The sequence below is a fragment of the Brachyistius frenatus genome, unplaced genomic scaffold (genome assembly GCF_029030835.1).
Source record: "Brachyistius frenatus isolate BFR_SWC_R1_liver_20210118 unplaced genomic scaffold, ASM2903083v1 Contig_18, whole genome shotgun sequence".
Taxonomy (NCBI): domain Eukaryota; kingdom Metazoa; phylum Chordata; class Actinopteri; family Embiotocidae; genus Brachyistius; species Brachyistius frenatus.
The window spans coordinates 2,390,436-2,415,000 of NW_027210617.1; the positions used below are offsets into that span (position 1 = coordinate 2,390,436).

The 24,565-nt window shown below is 41.7% G+C and overlaps 1 protein-coding gene across 3 annotated transcripts in view; it reads right to left on the bottom strand.

The window, feature by feature from the left end:
- Positions 1-24,565, bottom strand: part of pip5k1ca (phosphatidylinositol-4-phosphate 5-kinase, type I, gamma a) — a 46,835-nt gene that overhangs the window by 9,606 nt on the left and 12,664 nt on the right. For 2 of the 3 annotated variants that reach the window (XM_069694860.1, XM_069694858.1), the window contains exons 2-15: positions 18,374-18,405; positions 17,490-17,576; positions 17,099-17,229; positions 16,831-16,948; positions 13,507-13,659; positions 9,847-10,146; positions 8,894-9,102; positions 7,205-7,288; positions 6,887-6,935; positions 5,055-5,139; positions 4,180-4,341; positions 3,501-3,642; positions 3,025-3,057; positions 2,635-2,754 (exon numbers count right to left, since the gene is read on the bottom strand). In XM_069694860.1, coding sequence (XP_069550961.1) covers positions 2,635-2,754; positions 3,025-3,057; positions 3,501-3,642; positions 4,180-4,341; positions 5,055-5,139; positions 6,887-6,935; positions 7,205-7,288; positions 8,894-9,102; positions 9,847-10,146; positions 13,507-13,659; positions 16,831-16,948; positions 17,099-17,229; positions 17,490-17,576; positions 18,374-18,405 — 1,705 coding nt within the window. The remainder of the gene's footprint in view (positions 1-2,634; positions 2,755-3,024; positions 3,058-3,500; positions 3,643-4,179; positions 4,342-5,054; positions 5,140-6,886; positions 6,936-7,204; positions 7,289-8,893; positions 9,103-9,846; positions 10,147-13,506; positions 13,660-16,830; positions 16,949-17,098; positions 17,230-17,489; positions 17,577-18,373; positions 18,406-24,565) is intronic. The other variant, XM_069694859.1, reaches the window with a different exon arrangement.

The window sequence follows — 24,565 nt, forward strand, 5'->3', positions numbered from 1 at the left end:
TACCTGAGTTACAGCAACTGCCGCTGCAACGGTTGACCGTTTTTGTGTTTGGACCAAATCAGCAGCTAAATTATAATAATAAGTTTCCTGTTGTCATGTCTGATGCGTCCCTTTTACCTCAGCTCACTGCACACGTCTCTCCCTTTGTGTGTATGTAGTTTAAGGACAACAGAGACAACCTTGCTAGACACACACCTCCACACTGGCACACAGCAGTTGGGGACATTAAGAGCCATCAATTGGGTCACTTGACATAAGCCACTTTCCTGCAGCAGAGCAGAGGAACAAGCTATTGGAGTAAACTGGCTCTGACAAAAATCCAACAGCTGTGTGTGTGGGTGTATGTGCTTACGTTTAAAGATTTGCCAGCTGGCTGTGCGCTGCCACAATCCTTTATTGTTCCTGGCCAGATCATCAACTATTAGGAAGGATTTAGGTGCATCCACATTGGTTTCTCAGCTTCTGTGTTTAGGCTTAAAGCCCCACCAGAAGAAAAGCCCGGCAGTTGCCACTAAGGCAAAAAAAAAGCAGACTTGGCATCTCCAAGCGGGAACTGATTGGCTGAATAAATGAGGGGGACAAGATGGCGGTTGCCATGCAGAAAGACTCTCTCTTTTACCCCTTCTTGTCTTTCCCCATTTTACTTCTTCTGGCTCTGTTTTGTCTACTTCACACTTCTTCACTGTTTTTCCGCTGCCTCAGTCTTCCTCTACACATCAACTGTTTTTTTTTTTACTTCTTATCCGTATCTTTTCCTTCTGCTCAATCGTCCCGTCCCTCTTTCCCCACTTCATCTCTGTTTTCTCGCTTCCATCCAACCAGTTTCCACCGCTGCAGGCGAGTTAGAGGCAGCTCACAGGAGTCGGGGTTGTCCACATGGTTAATTCAGTCTCCTTCCTCCCCAACAGCTCCCTCCAGACCCTCGAGCCATATGTCTAGCCGCTGCCTTCTCAGCATCAACCCCAATTATTCAGTTGGTTTCCCCCGGCAACCACACCCTGATCCTCGCTGACCTGACCCAGGAATAAATTTGAATCCCACTGTCATGTTTGCATCCCTTGATTATTTGGGTTTTACTTGATTATATTAAGAGTCTATAGAGTGTTACTCTCTCTATTGGACTAAAATGCTGAACCAATATAGTTAATTAAAACCAGGTTAAAATATACAAAGTGTCAGGTCATCTCAGCTTTATGAGAGTGGCCTGAGGCCTGCAGGCTTCCTGGCCCACTGCCCTACTTCTTGTGACTGGTTCTCCCAGGTCAGGGCTTCATTGGCCCAGTGTCTGCCTCAGAGCCATCCCATAAAACAAAACCACACACACAAATTGATATGCATGTGCGCACTCTCTCATAACCTAATTACTGCAGAGGCCTGCCCACACAGCAACTGCAGCATCTTTTTGTCCATAACAATGGACCCTTGAGCCCAGTAAACAAATGGGTTAAGCTGCTTTCATTGTTTATCTGTGTGCCATGTTTGAAGCTGTGTGTGTGGGTCAGGTGTTAATCTAACAGCTGGCTGAATCCAGGTGAGATTCTGGCAACAGGATATTTATAGTGCTGCGTCAAACTGAGTCATAAACTGTAGATGATTGGGGTCATGGAGGACTCGTAGCGGCTCTACAGTTTATCTGTCCTGTATTGGGGTCACACGTATGGAAAAGCTATTTTTTTCCCCCAGTGTTCACAGAGCGGTGTGTGTCATTCTTATTATTTACAATATGGCAACATCCTGAGAGACAGACAAAGAGATGCCATTTATCTTTTATTTATGTTAAACATGCTGTCTAAGATGTCCAGCTTTGGGCTGGGGCCCCCTATTGGGTCCCATTATAAAACTCAAAAGATAAAATATTACATATTACTGACACGGAGGTATGTTTTAATGTCAAATACTGCATACTTCTACCGCTATCTATTGTTGACAATCAATCAGAATACATTTAGTTTATACTGTGTAATAATACAATATTTGAGCAGTATAGTCAATATGAAATGTGCATGTAGACTTCATTAATGTGAGAAGTGGCAACTGATGACAACATCATGTGTCCATGATATTTCATAAGGACATTTCATTAACTGAGTGATATGTGAATATTTGGGTAACAATTATGTGTGTGATGCTTGGTTCATTTAAACAGACCCACATTCAAGAAGCAATATGAAAGATTTAAGTCCCGTTTTGTAATACCGCTTACAGTGAGTCACTTTAATGTGTTGTTTACATCACAGCTTGTTTGTCTTCATTTTTAGCAAGAAAACAGCCGCAGCAAAATCACACATCCACACCATGTAGAATGTTTTTCGGTTCGATTCGTGTTGTCATCTGCTGCACTAAAGATCGGTTTTCAACTGTCCAAACAAGGTCAGCACGCCGGGTTTGTTTACTAAATAATTGTTTCAGCTTAGTAGATAGCCGGATGACGAGCTAATTGACTCACTATCTGCGATTAGCATTATTTTTTGGATGTTTTAAACTGAAAACGTTACATTTTTACGCTCATTTATCTCACCCCTGTTTATAAGATTCATGACTGTATGACATTTCTTGAACTGTAGCATTTAGGCGTTATTTGGAATTGAGCTAGCTCGTTATTACAAACAATTTGTCGTTGTGTTTGTGGTGTACCTGGTTTCAGGTGAAGGCTGTGGAACAGAGATGGTGGGCTCGCTGTCGTGTCTCTTCAATTCCACCTCCACTGTGATGGTCTGCTGATCCTCCTCCCGCACGCGCAGCTCCTCCTGGGTTCTAAGCACAAAAAAACACACATAAGAAAACATGCACGGAGGAAAAGAAACACCAAGACACGCACAGCCACATCCTAGCAACAGGAAGAATGGGCTTACTCATGAACACACTGACCAACAGGCTGACCTCACATTTCCTCTGCGACCCACCCACCACACCCAGAAATGTTTAATGCTGTGAAAACACAGGGCTAGTAAACCTCAAAACTTTGTAAAAACCAGCAGAGCTGATCCTGTTTAAAGAGGTTTAAGACTCATGGCCACGACTCACCTTCCATCATGGCTAAGAGACTGGGTGTGCCTCCTGGAGACAGAGGAAACACTGTCAGAGCATGCAATGTAGGTGAAGTGAAGCAGCTCGCTAACATGCAACATATGTGGATTCTTGAAAGTTTACATAAGAGACTACTGACACCAGCGTATAAGGTTCAGGTCAGTATGTTGCATTTGACAATAACCAAGTCATAAATTACATTGTCAATTGTGCTCTGTTGTTTTATCTTGAATACTATTTATCAACTTAAATAGATAAAATGGCAGTAAATAGATGGAGTCCCTGTGACCATATGAAATTTGTTTTTATGCTATTGAGCCGCACCTGTGCTCAAAGTGTGTGTGTGTGTGTGTGTGTGTGTGTGTGTGTGTGTGTGTGTGTGTGTGTGTGTGTGTGTGTGTGTGTGTGTGTGTGTGTGTGTGTGTGTGTGTGTGTGTGTGTGTGTGTGTGTGTGTGTGTGTGTGTGTGAGTACCTGTAGCGAGGGTGCTCGGCCGTGTCAGAGGGAGATCTCTCAGGGATGGACAGAGAGGTGGTGGAGGAGAGGGTGGTGGCGATTGACGCTGTGGTGGCCTCCTCGAACGACGGAGGAGTACATGGAAGAAGATCTGGTCGCCCTGGTAGGCAAACACATGTTCTCAGATTAACTTGTATTTTTAGAGAGAAACGGTGCCTGTTAGCTGTCTTTTTTTTTTTTTTTCCTAGTTTTGTTGGCACTTGTTTCACATCTTCTCACATGCTGTTCTGCTTGTGTAGCCTTTCGCTTCCCATGGCAACAGCTACCAAGCAGTTGTTTGCCAATGACAGCAAGTTGTAGTGTTATTTTTTGACAAAAAAATCCACCATTACCTTCCTTCTTCCTTCCTCATTAATGTGACCTGAACTACATTTTACTGTGAGATACTGTAAACTGTTGGGGCTCACAGATTTTTTTGTTTTTTATGTTGCTGTAACGTAACATAAAAATGTCCCACTGAGGGATTAATAAAGTATCTCTCTCTCTCTCTCTCTCTATCTATCTATAAGACAAGACCTTATATTCTTCCCGTCAAAATCATCAATCATGGATCTTGTTCCTATCTGATCCGCTGCTGCCTATCTGCCTGACCTGGTTTGTGTCACGGCACAACAGCACACGGCGCACATGTACTAACCCTCATCCTCCAGCGTCGGGAAGCTGCGAGCTCCTCTCAGGTCGTAGATATTCTCGTCTCTCTCACAGGGCAGCTGGCTGGCTGACCAGGCTGCACCGGGACCGCCACACTTTGGCACCGTCAATGACACACGGCCCTTCTTGGATGGAGAGGACTTCAAAGCTGAGGGAAAATGAAAACAGACGTGTGAAGAAGATTCATCCAACTTTTAACTCATTAAATGTTTGTTTTTTTCCCCAACAACCCCTTCTCTAGAACATTTTTGTTGAAGCTCATTTTGGTAAATGTAGGAAGACCCTCAGAATTTTATTGTTTCTATTTGTGTTTTTCTTTGTTTTTCAGTCAGCGACTTATAATTCGGTGTTTAGTTGGAGTGGAAACAGTAAATTGGGAAAGTTCTGAGATTTTAAGACTGATAGACTTAAGATGTCAGGTGTCAAGTACACAAAAATAAATCAAATCTGAACGGTTTTTTTAAAGGGTCTGTTCGCAGAAATCACAACAAATCTAAATGTATTTATGTATGGATAAATGCATCAAAGGCTCTTAACTGTGAAGCCCAATATAATAAGTCAATTTACACATTAAATTAAAGCACAACTCTGCATTTTTTTTTTTTTTTATCACATTTGCACTTCTGCTCCTTGATTGAAAATCTTGAAAAACAACAGAAGAGAAAGCCGCACAAGGAGCAAACTAATGTATTTCCCTCACATGTCACCTAATAAGGTTTTTAGTTCCTGCATCTGATTTTCCTATCAAGGCTCAGTAGTAAAACAGACAGAAGCTTGGCATCTGACATTTGTGTCTCTGTCTCTTCCCACACAGATCTGTGTGACTATGTATGGCAGCGTCTGGATGTAATTTGAACTCACAGGAGCTCTTCTTGAAAACCATGCTGCTCATGAACTTGAAGAACCTGTCGGCGTAGAAGCCCGGCCGATGTACTGATACAGTGTCCTGAGGGAGAGACGGACAGATTAATGAGACAAATAGTGCATGAACAAAGCGATCAAACTGGTGCTTACAGTAGATTAAACTGTCTATTACTCCCTTTAGTGTCCCATTTCAGTAATTCTCCTCTCTGGTTTAAACCAGCCGTCTGAACACCACATGCAAATGCGGCAGCGGACCAACAGAAACACAGTCAGACGAGGCTACAGACGTGTCTCTTCATTATTTATGTTTCAGCAGATTGAGATAACACTGCCACAAGACTGACAGATGACACTTGGTGTTTGGTTCAGAGTGACAGAGGACAGGAGGGACGGAGAGACCGAGGAGAAGAAGGGACAGCATCTCAGTTATTAGCTTTTTGCCTCAGCATCACTTTTGCTCGATGTGAGCTGCATCCTTGAATGCGTTCAGCAGCTGTGTGTGACGTGGAGAGAGTGCGGAGTATCCATTATCGTCAGCAACGGTGACACATAGGAGGCTCTCCCACACATATCTTGTGTTTGAGAGTTTCAAAGTGGAAGAGGGGAGTGTGGAGAGAAATGGGGGGGAGGGAGAGATTTATAGGGCTGATTCTATCTTGAGAGCAGACTTGTGATGATGAACAGTGTGAACTCCTGAGCAGGTGAAGATGGATCTGGAGGTGATGGGAGCAGGAAGCGTGAGAACACTCCAAACGTCCCAGAGTATAAAGAGCAGAGCAAAAAAATGAGCAGAGAGGACATGTCAAATTTTGTGTCCGATTTTTGGGGAAAAGAGAGAAGTTGCAGATCTGGTAAGTCGGGAGCATGAGTGTTGTCAAGTTTGAGAACCCAAGTGCCATTGTGCCGCAGTTCATGTTGGTTGTATCGAATACTTTTCCTCAGAACATCACAATTGTACTCGGGACTGACAGTCTGACACTGGGGGAAGAATTCATGGTGCACAACCTGCGAATGTCAAAGAAAAGTCACCTGGTTGAGCTCCTGTGCAAACGTGCATGTACCACTGGTGCATGTAACTCAAATGTTGATATTGATCAAGCAACGTACCTTGGTATATCTATTCAGGAAAATTACAGCTGTGCTCATGCACAACAATCTTACAACTCGTTAATCGCACCTCATATCGACAAAATTAATATTTGTTAACAATTATGTAAACGTGAAAATGTATTTGTCATGTCAATTCATTGTCAATACTGAAAATACATTTAAATACAAATAATGACGTGACTAAGAAACTTTTCTATCATCATTTTGCTGAATAAACCAGAAGGCATTTCCAATAAGAAACTGTGTGTTTCTGTTTTGTACTGTAAATCAGACACACTATAAGTCAGCGAGTGATGTGTTGTACCAGATTTCCAGTAAAATCAGACCTGGCAGCACACAATATAAAATACCGTGTGTAGGCTGGAAGGAGCTGCCAATCTTAACGACTCAGGTCTTATTTGTTTATAGAAATATGCAGAACATAAATTAATGTAGTCCTGATTTGTGTATAATAAAATGTTTGCATGATATACAATTTTTAAGTCCCAGATATTTTTCAAAGAAAGGGGTGTCTTGGGAACCAAAGGGACATGGTCTATAAATAAAAGTGAAAACTTTTCATTAAAACCAGAAGATAGTGATAAAATATACAACAGACTCGGGTTTAGAATAAAGTGTGTCACATACAGACGTTACAATGTTTTCATTAAATTGATGTATTTTGCGTGAAGCTTAGCAACGTCTATGCTGTGTGTCGCGTAAAGAGCTCTAAACCTCACCCCGTCATGAACCAAAGCCTTCCACGTGTGCTCCAGTTTCTTGATTAGCCTGCGGAAACAAAGAGAGGCACCGTTTAAGTGACGTTAAACATGTCACATACTGTTTATTTGGGTCATAGGCAAACATGACAATGGAGCTGTGCCTGCAGGCTGAGGACCTTAAATGTGCTGTTGGAGGCACATTAAGTACAGAAACAGTGTCTGCTGCAGGTGGAAGGTACAGTATGTACACATATTGAGGCCAGCATCATACTGTCCGACGTGTGACGGATGATCTGTGGTGACAATTTGTCATCAACTGATTTCTGTAACGATCACCTGTAGGACTGCAAGATGTCGATGAGCCCGATGTAGAGAAGAAGTCGTTCCCCTTTTCCATTGACCGCTGGGATACCGCCCATCCTACGAAGAGAGGGAAGTAAAACTGACATGAAAAGACTGTCATGAGGTCTGTGCATCGTAATGTACAAGTACTAAAACTGTCTCGTAAAGACAACAGGTCAAGGTTTTTATTGTGAAGGAGCTACAGAAAGTGTTTTTTGATGTTTCAATATTATTTTGAATCAAAAAGACGAGTTCTATCTAATTAATAGTATTTCAAAGCCCCAGTTATTGTTTAGATCTAAAACGAGCAGTACTGTGTGTTGGTTTAAATGACTGAAATTCAGCTTTTAGAGACATGTGTGTTATTATCTGATTCATCCCTGCTTTCCTCACTGATTTTCTTCTCTTTCTCTGACAACTCATTGTCAGGTTGAGCAAACATCACATCCAGACTCCTGCACAGCTCAGTTCCTGATACGGTCCTTTTTCCGCTTTAAGTGTTCAACTTCGACCACATAATCCATAATCCCATAACCACACAGTGTTTCACTGCATCGAGATGGTGCTCAGGCTCCTTGGTATCTTCTAAACTGAAGAAAGCAAACCTGTTTTATTAGTTTGTTTAAATGCAGCCATTTACCTTGATGCTGGTGTTTGCATATTTGCAACTTACTTGACTATAAGAGGTCAAACTTACTGTGTGCCTGCTCAGGCTGAAAATTGTTGCTGTAACATTGTCAACTGTTAAAAACTCAATTCAAATATTATCAAATCAATTAAAATGTTAAGTGTTTACTTATGAAATGCTTCATGAGAAAGCAGTTGAAGTTGAAGCACCCCAAGGTCTCTATTTTAACATTCTATGCACATGGTCTGAGGCACATTGTGCGAGTGCATTGGGGGCTCAAGTTTACGAGTTTAGTGGCAAATAATCTGAATGCAAAGTAAGGCACATTGTTTGGTACGGGCTGTACTTGAATATTATGTTCCTTAATTAACATGAAATAAACCAAGAATGTCATCTTCTATTATGTTTAAAAGCCAGGTGTGTTTGCACCACTGTTATTATAATGATAGATTTGCCAAGCGGTAGAAAACAACTCCTCTCCACAGAGGAAACAGATCGGCTCGTGTGCAGATTGATGTTCACAATAAAAAAAATCATTTTATTTTTAATATTTTGCATGTTTGTGCGCTGCTGCAGTTCTCCGTGTGTGTGACGGGTAGAGTGTACGTGTGCTTTCCACCCACCCATGGGCATATTATTATCTTTAAAACGTTCCCTTAAAAAAAATAAAAATAAAATACTGCACCACTGATTTCAGACCAGTTTTAGTTGGCAAGTCGCTTTCAACTGCCTCGATATAACAATGCACCAACAAAGTATATGACCACACGTAACTTTCAGAGCAACTCACCCACGGGCGCTCAGATAGGAACAAGTATATTTGCGATTTAAACGATGTGGACGCTGGACAGGAAAATGACAACTCGGTCAGTTTGTGTTGCGCTGGGTGCAAGATAGAGCCCGAAGAACAACATGAACTGTAAGCAAGTGTGACTATTCTTAGTCTTAATATAGCAGGGCTGTAATGTTTCCTCTCTGTCTATCTGAGTGCCAGCCATTTCATTTCACACTCTGCTCTTTTGCCGACAGTCCCTTGTCTCTCTGGCTAAACTCACGTGTCGTCAGTGTCGATGGACCCCCCGCAGGCGGCTCCCCCCTGGATGGACTCCATGGCTGTGGAGTACAGGGCCTTCTGTTGGGCCACGGGCCTCTTCTCATCGCTGTCGCCCTGGGAGCCCTCCATCTCCCTCTCCCTCTCTGCTTGGTCCATGTTGTGGACCCCGAGCAGCAGGCTGTAGTCCATGATCTTAAAGCTTTCCAGCACCTGAGCACAGAACACACTGACAGATCTAAGTGTGCAGTGATTGACAGACACGGGACGTGTAAATCCGGTTGACAGCTTTCGTGTCAACACCAGAGGGAAATCAAACCCACAACACTGAAGATGTTGATGTTATACACAAGACACAAGTGATGCACAAGCATGGGCACATTAATAAACAATGCATGTGAGAGCCAGTGTGTGCAGATACAGCCCTTCCCGAGTACATGCACTAGAAATGTAAATGTGAGGCAGTGATTTACAAGACAAGAGCAGGCCTGCAACTCGACCAGACACCTTGTTAAACCTATTGCTCGTAACAAAGCTCTAATTTATGGTGAAGGATCCTGGGAATGCCAAACACTCTCATAAATAGATTTTTCTTCCCTCCCTTCATCTACTCTCTCAGCCACAATCCTCTTTTATTGATCAGGGCACCAGAAGTATCCTGGTTTTTCTAACTAGTTTCCTTTTGAGGACTTTCCATGTCTCTCTATCCACCTCTTTAGGATGCTAAATTATTTCCTCACGTGTTCCTCCTTCTAATCCTTCCCTCTAACTTTTACAACATAGGATTCTTTCTCTCTGCCTTTATGAGGGTGTTTTATGGTTCCTTCTTCACAACAAGTCAACCACCCTCAGAGTCTCTTGTCCCATCTCCGTCCTGCCATCTCTCTCGCCTGTCTACTTCAAGATACAGACCACATGGAGCAACTGAGGAGTCTTTATAGCAGCCATCTTTCTCACCAGGCAGTCTCTCTGTAGGGTCTTGACCAGCGCGTTGTAGGTGTCTTGGTCCAGCATCAATCCATCCTGGAGGTCCTGCATGAAGTCCAGATCTTTGAAGGTGGGCCTGGCCTTCTCCCTCTCCTTCTTGGATGCTCGCCTCTTGTAGGTAGATCCCTTCAGGTCGTATTTGAGGTGCATGCGAACCACGCGGGGCAGGACGTTGTTCATCACCACCACGCGGATGTTCTTGCCACCTGACTGGACACAGTAGAGGCCAAAGAACTTGGGCAGCAAAGTGCGCGGGTTCTGATTCAAGTTCTGGAGAGAAGACGATAAGGAGAGGTTGAAAACAAAGGATGTTTTTCAGTTTTCACATTTGTGTGGAGAAAAGTTGGCTTTTTATACATGCCAAAGAATGTCTTTTTGACACTGAGTTTGGATTTTGATGGAATATATTTGCTTTGATGTAAAATTAAAAAAAGTCAGAACAGCACAATCAGGAAAATAAAGGTAACAACACAGAGGAACGTTTTTCTTCTTGTGGGACCTTTAAGGGATAAAAAAATGCAGGAGAAATAGCATATGTGATACATGTTATACAGTTAACTGATGAAGAAGACAGTGTACCCACAGTTACAGCTGACCGCAGCAGGATGCATTATATACAAAAAATTACCACAGATCAAGATTTTTCTTACAGTGATATATGAAAGTTGTAGAGCTCAAATAGTGGTTATATATCTGTACAGCCTGGACACAATGCAGGGAAGACATTCGTAGGAAAGTCAAACCTGCGTTGCCTTTGTGATCTTAAACCTAATTTCAAAAATTACTAATTTACAATCTCTATAAAAATAATAATTTTTTCATAAACTAACAACTTTCTCTTGGATCAGTCAAAAAAAAAAAAGTTATATATGCAGTGTAGGCACTCAATTAGTAAATCAACAGAAGTTTGAATGACAGCCTCTTGATCAATTTATTTTGTTGGAGTCATTTTAAAGAAATTACATCAAACATTTATTTGTTATTTTTAATTTTCAAATTAAATTACAGGATTGTAGGATTAGTTGAACAAAAAACGATAAGACTATGGGGATGTGTAATGGCTACATTTTGTTTTACTTTTGTTTTGTTTTTAAATATTTTTAATGAATCAATTGAGAAAAACAATAGAAACAGGCCTAACAAATTTTGATAAATTTTTTGGAATTATTATTCAACAACATTCACAATACAATAATGATAAGCTAAAGCCACAAAGCAGAAATAACGAGTGACAGAAATTAGAGGCCAGCTGATACTGGATTTTTTGGGGGGGCTAATTCCCATATCAATACTAGGGAGTAAAAAAATATACCAATATTATGTATCAAACAATTGTGACAATGATATTTAATGGAGGCGGAATATTTGAAATTTTAGTTTAATAATAAACTTTACCGTCTAAAATGACATCAGTACGTTAAAGCAGTAAACTTCACTGGGAATCCATCATAAAAAATAAAAAATAAAAAAAAAAAATTCAAAATTAAACCAAGCTTACTTTTCTGTATTATGTTTGGTAAAATAAATATTATATATATTATATATATTGTCACATCAAAAAAAACACATACGCAGGTACCGGTTATATCTGTGAAAGGCAAATATCGGCCAATACACCCATAAATCAGTATCTGTGACAGAAATGACTTAAACAAAATGTAAAATACTCTTTCATTCGTTATTTTTGGCTTGTCCAAAAGGAATAAGAAAATTAATATAAACATGGATGAACATTTGGACCTACTTCTTTAACAAAAACTCCTTTGTGATTCTGCCTTTACTCCGTACACGGCTCCCCTCTCTATCACCAGTCTGTTCTCAATATTTCAGTTGTCGATCCAAACAAATGAGGTTAGCCGTGCTGGGCGCTTAGTGAAAAACCTGCTTTGACCTTGGGACCTGGGCCAGCTCGGTCCCATTAGAGAAATGAGAACAGGGAGAGAAAGGGCGAGCGCTGTTCCCTGTAGTGGTAACGCTCATCATTCAGGACAATGAATGACTACAAGAGGAGAAAGGATGAAAAAGGAAGCACGGCTGAAAAGGCTCGGCACTTGGTGAATGACCTTCACATGAGAGAAAACTGGTCGAGAGAGCAGCGAAATGATAAGGGAGAGAGAGAACACAGAGAAAGATCATCCTCTGCCCTCAGCCACACACGACCCTTCTGTCAATGTTGAGAGGGCAGAGCAGTGACGAGCCAACAACACGGACACGTGAGGGAAAGGAGGAAAAGGAAAGGAAGGCAGGCAGGCGAGAGGATGGATTGAAATACAAGGACAGAGATAAGGGAAAGTAAATCACACTGAGAGTCATAGCAGGGAGGGTGATAAGACGTTAAACCGTGAGGGAGGATGGAGAGACGAGGCATATATTAGAAGGGCAAATCCAGAGAAGGGGGAGAAGTGGCGGCACGGAGTCGGTTACATCACTGTGATCTGCATGCTGCCCAGAGCCAGACTCCTCAGCCAGCCCACAACCATCAGTCAGTCAGCTGTGGAAGACATGTGGCGCTCCACCAATGACTGCCAGCATGCTTTCTGCTTTGTTTGCTGCAAATACAGATGAGCTTGTAGTAGTTTTTACTACGTGTTTTTTTTTTAGTTGTTGTGTCTGCGAGTGTGTAAACCTGCTTTTCCTCAGTCCACCTGCTCGAGCCTCGGGCTAAAACCATTCCATGTGAGCCTGAATCTCCCTGCTTTCATTAAAACCACTTGCTTCAACCAATTACACATACGAAATTACACCTGCTTCAGAACACAAGCAAAATGACGGAAAAGGTCACAGTAAATACGTCGAGCCCCCCACGTCCCTAAATGATTAAAGTCATTCATGTGCTTGTTTTTGCCCGCAGCCGTCGTCACGTGAATAAACACAAGGACGAGGGCCTTGAACCTGAGAGGCAGGATTAGTAGCATGGACATACATGGAGCTGCTGCTGGTTGACTTTGCTCAGAATGAGCCTGCAGACTGCAGAGGGGGGTGGGAGTGGGCTACTGTTGGTGAAAGTCATGCTCTGTTAAGCTTAAGTACAGTACATCCGGCTACTGAATTACACCGGGCCGGTCTCTTCTAAAACCGCATGGCCCGAGGTTTCAGTCAGAAATAATAAGAGCTGTTATGTCTGCTTTGTATGAAAAGGATGTCACGCTCGTCGGAGGAGAGATTTCCAGGGTCTTACATAAACCCGAGATCTAAAAAACATGTCAAAGTGTGAACAATGTACGTGTGCAGAGGTCTCGTCACACTGACACATGCACACCGACAGGCTTCTCCGCCTTTTTTGCAGCGTCAACGAATCTGGGCGCTTTGATAACTGGACAGTATCAGGACAGGCTTATTGTTGTATGTGGGCATGTGAGCAGCAATTATTCAGCACGTATTACCCTGCATGCGTGAGGCCGATCGTGACCCTGAGAGTGTCAAACCTCAGGAGGAAAAAAAATAAACCCTTAGAGGCCAACAGCTGAAATGCTGTGGCAGCTCATTTGAACTGTGACATAACACTCTGAAAAAAAATGGTGCTCAACAGAGTGTGTCTTAACAAAGCAGATAAAACTCCATTTCAAACTATTCAGATTTAGATCGGCTGTCAAAGAGCGTCTCCCGCTTGTACCTCCTGACTTTGCTTACCATGTAGTATCCAGGCAGCAGTTTCTGTAAGAACTCAGCCTCCTTGTGCATCACAGTCTTGATGATGAACTCGTCGTCCCTTGTGAGATAGAAGACCGAACCACTGGCTCCGGGATTGGACAGCTCGATCAGAGGCTCGTTACATAGGGAGTACTGCAGGTTCACACACAAACAGAGAGTCAGTGACCTCAATTAGGAAAACCTTAAACAGAGACACACAATAAAAAAAAGTATAGTGTTTGAAAAAAGAATGCGTTATAAACAGCCTTTTCTGAAATAAAATCAGGTAGGTGAGTGTGATATAAAAGGGTATAATATTAGTCACCAATAAATTCAAATTCTCTATCATTTATTTCTAATTTCATGTGAAAAGTGATCTTTCCATTGATGGATTGAGGTTTGCTATCAACCTACAATTGTTTACATACGCTTGTTTGCAAGATGCACAAACTGTATTACTTACTGCACAATAATTCAGGTTCAAGTTCTGGAGTTATAATGAATTAATTTGAGGATGTGTAATTGATGGGGAAATCTACGATGATGACATCCTCGTAACAAGTAAATGAAACAGATACTGGAAATATGTGTTCTATATTTTTGCGTTTCAAATAGAGTTATGACTCAGAGGTGCTGCCACAAATGTGGATTGTCCTAAGCAGGCCAAACACCAACATGCATCAGCATTAGGGCTGATTCTTTTTTTTTTTTTTAAAGGCTTCATTACAGTAAAGTTCTGTCACTTTCTGAACTAACACAATTATAGCTGATTTATTATTTACATTTAGTCATTATATCCACATTACTGATGATTATTTCTCAAAAATGTCACTGAATATTTTGTGAACACAATTATCGTTGCAGTATAGATAGAGAGGTATTTCGTCAAAAATACTTTTAGCGTACACTACACCTGTGTACTCCCCCTTAAACCTTCCCATGTGCCTCACAACCTGAAAACTTACAGTATTCTGCCTACAGCTCTCTTGGATCAAAACCTGTGAATTAGTTGCCTGCAGTGCTGACAATAAGAACACAAATAACAGCCTGCTGAGACACACACACACTATAAAACATAAATAAATAATCAATCAAATATATCATGCACAGGCGGAAGAATACATGAAGAGACGCGTATAAAAATACACATTATGTTGGAGTTACGAGAAAAAAATTGATGAAACGGAGAAAGAGTGTGAACAGAAAAATGAAAAACTAGAACGGCATACAGTGCAGGAGAACAGCGGCCGCACAGACAGTAAGTTAGACCAACTTGGATGTCAAATAATGGCTTTAAATTCCAGCTTCGTTAACCCACACATCACCTAACCTCTGCTAATGACTCACTCAGGCTTCTTATGGGAAGAATCTGACATTTAATCATCACACCTTTTTTTCCCAGAAACACAGCTGAACAGGATTCAAGGAAAAATGTTAAGAATGGTGACGGCTGACTGTGGAAACTTTAACAAGCAAACAGCGGCACGTAAAGGCATCTTTATCTTCACACCAAGGAACTTAATTAAACTGACAGCGAAGTCTTTTTTTTATAGATGTGATTAAACAACCGTAAACCTTCAACAAACCGCTCCGCCGAACAGACTATTTGACTGCTGTGGCGTGTTCAGCCAAGGCTTTGCCCCTTAAACCCTACACTAAACCATGGCCAGCGTCGCTGCCTGTTAGACTGAGAAAACAGTGACTTCTATAAAGACAAACCAACAACAAACCTTTGCAAAGAAGAAAAATCCTTCAGTTTGTAAAAGTACATATGCATCACCCCGCTGTGTGGAAAGAGCTATAGCAATTACCCGAGTGACAGAATTTTTGGTATTAGTAGAATAAAACAATAAATCAAGAACGTGCTTGGCAGCTTCATATATATTGAAAGAAATCAGTAGTATACGATCTCTGCTGGTGCTCTATGAGCACAAACCCACAACATCAGCTGCCATATGACAACTCATATGTCTCATATGACAACTAGGGCAGACACAAGCCCAAAACCGCTCACAGCATCAACAGAGAAGAGGTCAACGTTACCAACCAGGAGTCTCTGGACAGCCAGTGAAAGATGGAGGCCTGTGACAAAACACATGTCATATGACCACTTGTTGTAGCATGACTAACATTTTATATCCAGGTCACAGAGAGATTATCTAGATTATATCTATGCAACTTATTCATAGATGTAATGTATTTAATGCATGTGTAGTTTGTGTCCCGTCCACAGCTTCTGCGCTGTGTTTGTTTGCGTGACAGCCCTGTAGGAACGTGACTCGGCCTAGCAGTAGTACTGACAGATTTTTTTGTTTCCTACTCAAAAAAACACATAGTTACACCCAGAGCAGTGTGGACACCAAACATGTTTAATATAAATAAATGAGAACATAGTGCAGCTCCACCCAAACACCTCATTAAGACCACTGTGGAAAACTATTTTAAATGTGGACTAATCTGTTGTGGCAAGGTGCAGGAAAGCTCCAAGAACATTAGCTGCTCGACTTGAAAAAAAAAGAGTCGCAAGTCCATTTACTATCTATCAATTACAGGTGTTGCATTAAATTAGAGCACCCTGCCCTCTCGAGGGTGTGCACATGTAACTTAATTAGAAGCGGCCAAACACTTAACAAGTAGGTAAGATGCAGCAGAAGTCACACTAGGAGCTTCAGTGCAACCAGAATAAATAATCTTAATAATGAGTCTGGTGGCGAGGCGGTGATGACATGTCCCCAGATGTCTCGTGTGGACATATATGATGAGTGACCACGGGCTGGTTGACAGATGAGGGGCGAAAAGGAGGCACGAAGCGATGTACCCACGTGGCCGGAGTACCGATGCATTAAAGATAAGTGCACACGGAGCATGCATAAACACTGACGAAGCATGTGCATGTATACGCAGCTAAGCTGCTCGGGGCAGAGCGGTGAATCAGGCAGCCTCCAGGTTCTCCACGCTGATGAGGAGAGACAAGCTGCAGACCTTCCCTCCCTTTCCTTTCCTCAGCCATCCGCCCTCCACCCCTCATGGCTTCTTCTCCTCATTCATCTCAGCACTCGGTTGACATCCCACTTTCCATCCACAGTGCTCGTCTTTATAAACTTATTTTTTGTCAGATTTCAGTCTTCAAATATTTTTGTTCACTCACTGTGTGTTTCATTGTCCTTTCACGGTCTTGTTTTCTTTCCCTTTCGTTGCTCTCTCCTGCTTCCTGTCACGTCCTTTTCAATCCCTTTGCACCACATGGTTCTAAGCTTAAGGTTTCATAGAGGCTGGGAAAATTCACTTTCATTTATTTAGGGACACGGAGAAGTGAAATCTTACCAGATAGTCATCCGGCCTGATGCCAAACAGTTCCCTGAAGTAGCGGAAGGCCACAGGAGCGTACGTTTTAAAGCGGAAGTCTGGGAAATGATGTGCTGGAGTGAGGTTGCTCCCTTCACTAAAGTGGAAAACAAATAAAAAAAAAAAACAATCATCCAATTAAAAAAAAAAACTCTATCAGCAACTACCAGCAACCCACATTAAAACCACAGTATCCCGATTAGGTGTACTACAGAGCTTGGGCGGGTGTTTTGGGTGTAGTAGTAACCTCGGGAAAAAGATGCTCTCCACCACGTAGAAGTCCTGCATCAACACATCTCTCTCAGGCTTGGAGCTCAGGTTGCCCACTGTGTAGCCAATGCCCAGCTGGATGGCACCTTTCAAGGCTGATGATGTAGTCTGCAGAGGGAGGAGGAGGGAGATATAGACAATTAAATATTGCTCCTTCTGTAGCCTGTAGCAGTGTCAGATATATTGCCTTCAATGTAGTTTCTCTGTAGAAAAAAAAATAGTTCAATAGAAATAGAAATAGTTCAGTAGAATATGGCCTATGATATCATCCATGACACCGACAGTAACATCTTTGTTCAACACCTTTTTCACTCGGATTCAAAGAAGATACCGTATTTTACAGCAGATCCATGTGCTGTCTATGCTACCTTCTTGTAAGTGGTTTCCCCTGATGCATCCACCCCTCTGTGGCCAATCTTCTTTCCCTGACCGGGCTGCCCTGATGATGAGGGCATCTGATGAGCGGGAGAGACACAGATTAGTATTACCGGACTGGAGTGCTGGCACCTGTTCATTAACATTGATAATTTGATTATTAAAGAGAGGGGAGTGACACAATATCAACACATGTACTACAGCTTTGATGTTTTTCACATAGAAGACCAAGTGTTCATTTTAAAGCAGCACACAAACTTTGGTTTATCTGCTCTTAGGAGCTTTAATGAGTGAAATTTTACCCTCTTAATCAATCAAACCCAAACTGTGCACAGCAGGACGTCTGACTGCTCCGTTTGTGGTGTAATCAGATTTAGACAATTCTCCATCTCATCCAGCATAAATGCTACTGCTGCTGTTGTAAGTAATGTGGCATGTAATGTGGGTAAATTGGCATTTCAGTAGAATTAAATACTCAGCAGACTCCAATTAAACAAATTGCACATTACTTGGAGTTTTTTTTTTTTATGTGCTGTACAGTCTGAAGTGCCAGATGAATGAGATTCAGCAAATTAGGAGGATTAAGATCATGTGAGCCAAGTGGTCCAGCAAAGACAAGGAATACAACCCGAACGCTTTTAAATACTTTGTACCGTCTGGCGTTATGTCGCCTGTATCAACATTTGTGGTCGTCTTCATGTACCAAATAGGGAAATTATGTACAGCAAATGAATTGGCCCAAATATCAATTGACTAAAATAATCAGATGAAACCGTTTTGGTGTACTAGTTTTGGCTAAAACCAAAGAGGAAGGAGATATTGATTGATGCGAGGGATGTAAAAGAGCACACGATCACAGGGACAGACGGTGGCTCACCTCTGTGATGAAGGCTTTCTTAGCAGCAGCGTCTGAAACAGAAAAAAGTACAGAGACAAAGACAGCCGTGTTAGTCGCTGTTTGACGTAGAGCCTTCGTTAGTCACATCATTAGTGCTCTCGGTGACAAAGATGAATCCCAAACAGCCCAACATTATGTAATAACAGTGTCAAACATAAGCAGAGGCCTGCCGGAGTAACTGCAGGAAACATAGTGTCAGCTACAAGGACACTAAGTCCTTTTTAAACCCTCATGTGCTGAATGCACTTTTCTTTTTTTTTGTTTTGCCATCTTAGCAGAACACTATCAGACATACTAACGTCAGTCTGTTTGATGGATGTTCATATGGTCCAACTTTTTGGTCGAGAGTAAAATATCTCATCACAGTGGTGTTTCTATCAGTCAAAAGCATAAGACTGTATATAAAAGTGGATGTAGCTTTCAGCTCTGATAAATAAGGTCAATGTGGAGGTGCAATACCAATGCCATCAAAGCTCGGACCCATTTTTACTATGGTTGATCACAAGAGACTTCATTTTGAATGTAAACTACTGTGCTAAGAACTTTCCAATCAGCTATAAGTTTGTAGGTGTGGGAGTAAACTATATGCAAACACTGATAAATGCTATTTGCACACATCACATATGAGGATCTTGTAAATATCAGAGGCAGAGCTGTCTTATATCGCTTATGTTATGACACTCTCTAGTCTAATAACAGAATGAAGGCAGGACGGAAAGGCAATCAGAGGGCTGTTTCCACCAGGAAGGCCTGAAATAGATGCGTAATTATAGACATATAACACTTAGAATAATAATTCAGTGAATTGAAAGAGTGGAGACAGAGAGAGATGAGAGAGGGCTTCAGACAGAGAAGGAATAAACCAGCCTCACTCATGTACTGTTATCATCACGACCACCATCACACTCAGCCGCCCGGACGGAGGAATTTATGAAGAAACTACTGAAACACGGTCTCACTGCTGAGAATACATAAATCAAGATGCAACCATCACTGATGAGATGATACAGTCCTAATTTTAAGAGACCATATGGAGCCAGGATGGTAAAAAGATTTTCTCACTACAGGGTGTCACTACAGTTTCAACCGCTCCCATACTACTGAGACATACTATAGGTTCCTCAGTTCTACTATGACATGTTAATAGACTTGATTTGGGTGGAGAAAATTTGCTTTTATGTATCACTGCTACACATGCATTACACTTATATTAATGTAAAACAGCAACTGGGCGAAAGACCGATTTTGGTTTAAAATGGATACTTTGCTGCTTCTGACTAAATAAGGAAGCATTTTTCTGTGTGTGTGTGTGTGTGTGTGTGTGTGTGTGTGTGTGTGTGTGTGTGTGTGTGTGTGTGTGTGTGTGTGTGTCAGAATAATAAAGAGAAAAGATAGACAGACTCAGTCGTGCCTCATCTTATTAAGGATTTTGTCAACAAATTACATGGTATTAGCAGTTTAAAATGAGTTGATAGTGCAATTAACAGTAGTTCGAGACACATTGCATGATTGTGAACAATTCACAACAGGTTAAACCACGATGGCAGGAAACTGAACATGACTTTCTGTCTGGACTCCTTCCTCTTCTCAGCAGTGTGATTCACTGTGTCCCTCACCAGATGAGGCACTAACCGCTACCCTATATAACCCAGTGTGTCTCAGGAGTGTGACAGCATCCTCACAGCTTGACTCCGAGGTTGCAGCTGAACTGATAGCCAGCCTCTCCCGTCTCTGTGCGCCTGCCTGGCTGCCTGCCTCTCGTGGATGCCCATGTGACTTGAGCCACAGAATCGGCAGTTTGCCACCCCTCCTCCTACTCTGCCGCTCTATCTCTCTCCTTCAATCACACACATGTTCGCGCTGGGATGAGCAAACCAGAGCGTGCCACTAGAGCTCCCTGCAAGCCAGAACAATCCAGGGAATAACATTTTATGAAAAAAGAAAAAGAAAAAGCATGCCGATGAAGAAATGTTTGCAATGCAGATAATTAAAGACGAGAGTCTACTGCTTTCTACCATGTCTTGGCTGGTTTAGTGTGGCTCTTCCACATCTCTGTCATTTCCAAGTGCCTGTTCCCTATGTATTTGCATGTGGGAGATTATGCCGTGTATCTCTTCCTTTCGGGGGGCCTGCACCTGGTAAGACATCCTTCAGATTGTTTATGCAAAGGTATGCGAGTGCGGTTTTAGGGCACCGTGTGTGTGTGTGTGTGTGTGTGTGTGTGTGTGTGTGTGTGTGTGTGTGTGTGTGTGTGTGTGTGTGTGTGTGTGTGTGTGTGTGTGTGCGTGCGTGCGTGCGTGTGTGGTAATTGAGCATGTAAGAGTCTGGCTGTGTGTCCACAACCGTGACAATTTAACCAGGAACGTGGGCCAATTTGGATCCATTCTGCTGGATGAGTGACTTCCTGACAAGCTATTATCGATATTCTGTTCAGTGCATTAAGGAGCAAACTGAGTGGGAAGTACTTGTGGGGATTTTTGCAACCTGTAAACCATCGAAAAATCCTTTAGCCAAATTTAAATTTAACTTGTTGGATTCACATCATCTATTATTCCAGTCTTCACCAACATAAATACAGACAGGAATGCGATTATTATAAATAAAACAAATTATGAGAGAAAAGTTACAGCCCTGAGAACAGATGTGTGGAAGAAGCCAGAACTACATTTACATTTGTAGCCATATAATTGATAAGTATGCCAGACTGAAATGTAATTATGTTGTGATTACAAGCAACTAATTGGGAGTGCGAGAATCAAAACTGTGGTGCCCTGCAGCTACTGTAATTATTAACTGATATGATAACAGAAAGTGAAAAACATAAAACTGGGGAGTGTCATTGAGCACCAAAACAAATGGGCTCATCTGTGATAACTGAACTTCATCCATAACTATATTTAACTCATCATATTGCTGTGTCAAATGAGGTTTTACCAGTAAAAACTGTGTGAAAACCGCCTTCAGAAACATGTCTCTACCCTAAAAACAGAACATGACGTCATCCCTCCATTTGCCTTTGACAGGTTACCTTTGAGATTCAATGTTAAGAGGCTGCAGATTGAGGCCATGAGGAAAAATGGGTCCTACTTTACCGTCATCCTGCAGCCGGCTGTGGAGATCTTCAGGGGATGCAACAGCAAATAGACCCTTCCAAATAAACAGCTTCTAGCCTCCAGTCTGTCGCCTAGCTAGAATGCGATGTGGCTTATTTTTACAACCCTCAAGTGGTTGGTCCGTTACTGTTTGGTGATGGCCATGCGAAGAGAAGTGAGACACACTTATTTCTGCCATTTTAACATGTAAACATTGTGTCTGATGCATGAATAGGTTCATGTGTTCAAAGACTGATGTCCTAATTTGGATAAAAGCATCAATATACATCATTGCTAAACCTCACAGCAGACCTTGTGCATTTGCTGAGCTTAATTAATTCAATAAAAGGGCCATATAAGTATTGCATCAGTGCATCCCAAGTTTACTCTGCCTATATGCATTAAAGCATGTTTGCAAACAGTTCACCAGATCACTGAAAATTCACTCTGGACATCAAAAAAGGACTCAACACTGCGACAAAACACTTGAACACGTGATTAAAATCCCCAAAGCCCACTGTTCATGTAAATATCAAAGTGCAGTAAAAAAAAAAAAAAAAAAAAAAAAAAGGAAAAGAAAGTCTGTGTTATGCAACAAGCTCGCACGCAAACACACGTAAAACTGATTCTTGTCCAAACCTGCTCCACAATGTGCAGGATAGGGCGGATCTTAAGAGGCCTCCCGGGGGAGGGGAGGGGGCATGTGGCTGGCTGGGATCCAACACAGGGCAGGATATTCTGTTTTTCTTCATCTCGGTCCCAATTCTATGATTAATGGGGACCATTTCACAACATCTATGGCACTTTTCCATTAAATTCAGACATATCTACTCTTGCGTCATGTTTATATTCCCTCTCTCTCACACACACACACACACACACACACACACACACACACACACACACACACACACACACACACACACACACACACACACACACACACACACACACACACACACTCTTCTTTCTTATTTTTTCCATGGTGCCCCAAATTGAGGTCAACCAGCATTTTTTATAACCAGCGCACGTGTGCCTGGAATCAACAGACAGATGCCGCCGTCCACATGTCCTCTCATGCTGCTGTTAAGTAGGGCATTGGCACAGGCACACAGTTGTATATGATACAAATTTACACATGCATACAGACATCAACTGTTAGCCCAATCATTAAAGTCAGCACACAGACACCAAAAAAAAATGAAACAATAAAAGGCAGTCAAAATTCCTAGTATGTTTGGCCAATAAAGCTGATTCTGACAAAAAAATAAAGTTGTAGCCATGACAATCGACGATGCTTCAAATATGGATGTTTCTGCAAAACAAGGGGGTGGTTTTGCATTATCTTTTGTAGATGAATTTGTATGAAAACAGCAGGAAGAAACTAACAGAAAAAAACTTCAATCACTATTTCCGTCTCGTTTTCCACCATTTAAGGTTAACAGTCGCTCTTTTGATGATGTCGTCTTGGTGCGCTTCCTTCTTACGCTACAGTTTGATGGCACGAGCGAATCAGCACCACCAACGAGGCACTTATATTATTTGATCGATGACATTTTGCTCATATTAACATTATGGATTTAGTTGCAAAGCTAACACTACAGCCAATAAATAGCTCTTTCCTCTTCATATGATGTATTATCAAACAATGATTAAGCCTATACTACATTAGTGTCATAAAATGAACAGAAAAAGACAATTCAATTATTTATCGCAATTATTTGCATGACATTTCGTTGTTTCAATATGTCATCGTGACAGTCCTATTGGTCAAACCAAATATTGATCTCGTTTAAATTTCTCCTGTTTACTGCTCTTTGTATGAAGTTACAAATAGAATTAAACATGGCATTTTGAAAGCTTTTCCTCGAGTCTCGACCAGTACTGTTCATACATTTTTTTTAATTTTTTTTAAATTAAAAAATATCCCAGACCTATGTTGTAGCCGAGTGCCTTTCAGTGACAAAATCAATCAACAACAAAAAAAGGACTTAGGTATGTCACTTTATGGTTCACATCATGTACTGTATTGATGTGCCTCCCTGCGGCTGAGCGATGATGCTCCAGCTATTGATTGGGTGTAAATTTTTCATGCCACCACAAAGCAGCATTTGATTATTGTGTCTAAGTGCGTCTGACCTGACCCACAGAAAGCAGAATTCCATCAGGTTGTCGATTTTAAAAGAGCAGAAGAATCGACACGGCAGCACACTCAGTACAACGTGGAGTAAAATACAAGCAGCTCTTATGACAGTGTTTGATTATGGAATTGTAATATTATCTCAGCGTAGGGATGTTTTAGAAGGGGGAAACCCATTTTTTTTGTCTCATGTCCAGGATGCTGCCGACAGACAGAGCACCTCTTTTTAAAGAATATGTTAAGTCATGGTTAACATCAGCCTTGTGCTCAGGAGAGTTAGACAACAGTGATGGCTGCGTGTGGACTGAGACGGCAAACTGATCTGAAACCAGTGTCATCAGGCCATTCCATCCTTGAGTCCTTTATCTCAGTAGCCAGCAGGCTGTGTATTTTTCCATGACCGCACCAGCCAGTCAGTCAGTCAGTCAATACGGTCCTCATGCTCTGAACCACCTTGACATCCTCAAGCAACGAGTGATATTTTCAGTTCAGTATCTCCCCTTCATATTGTATAAAGGCTTAGTTAACCATTTGAAACCATCCTCACATGTATAAATGCTATGCTGAATATAATATCAATCTATATTAGTTAAAGCAAGACTTTTTTTTTAGCTCGTTTTAGCATGAAGAACCAGAAGAAGGGGGAAACATCTCGGTTCTGTCTTAATAAACTCAATCTGCCGAATAAAATAACGTGTTTTCATTAGACCGTAACGTTACCAATTGGTTTGTAATCTGCTATTTTGAAGCCTCCGGTCTGGCATTTTGGCCGTCTTGATCTTGGTTTTCTGGACAGACCATGCATGAACAAGATGGGAAACCTGAGGGGACACTATTCCCACCCACCTGTACTGGCAACCTGACTGTAACCCGGGTATGTCAATTAAACCAGACCACCCCCAAACATTTCTCTTTTTGAGGCCTAATATATAATCAATA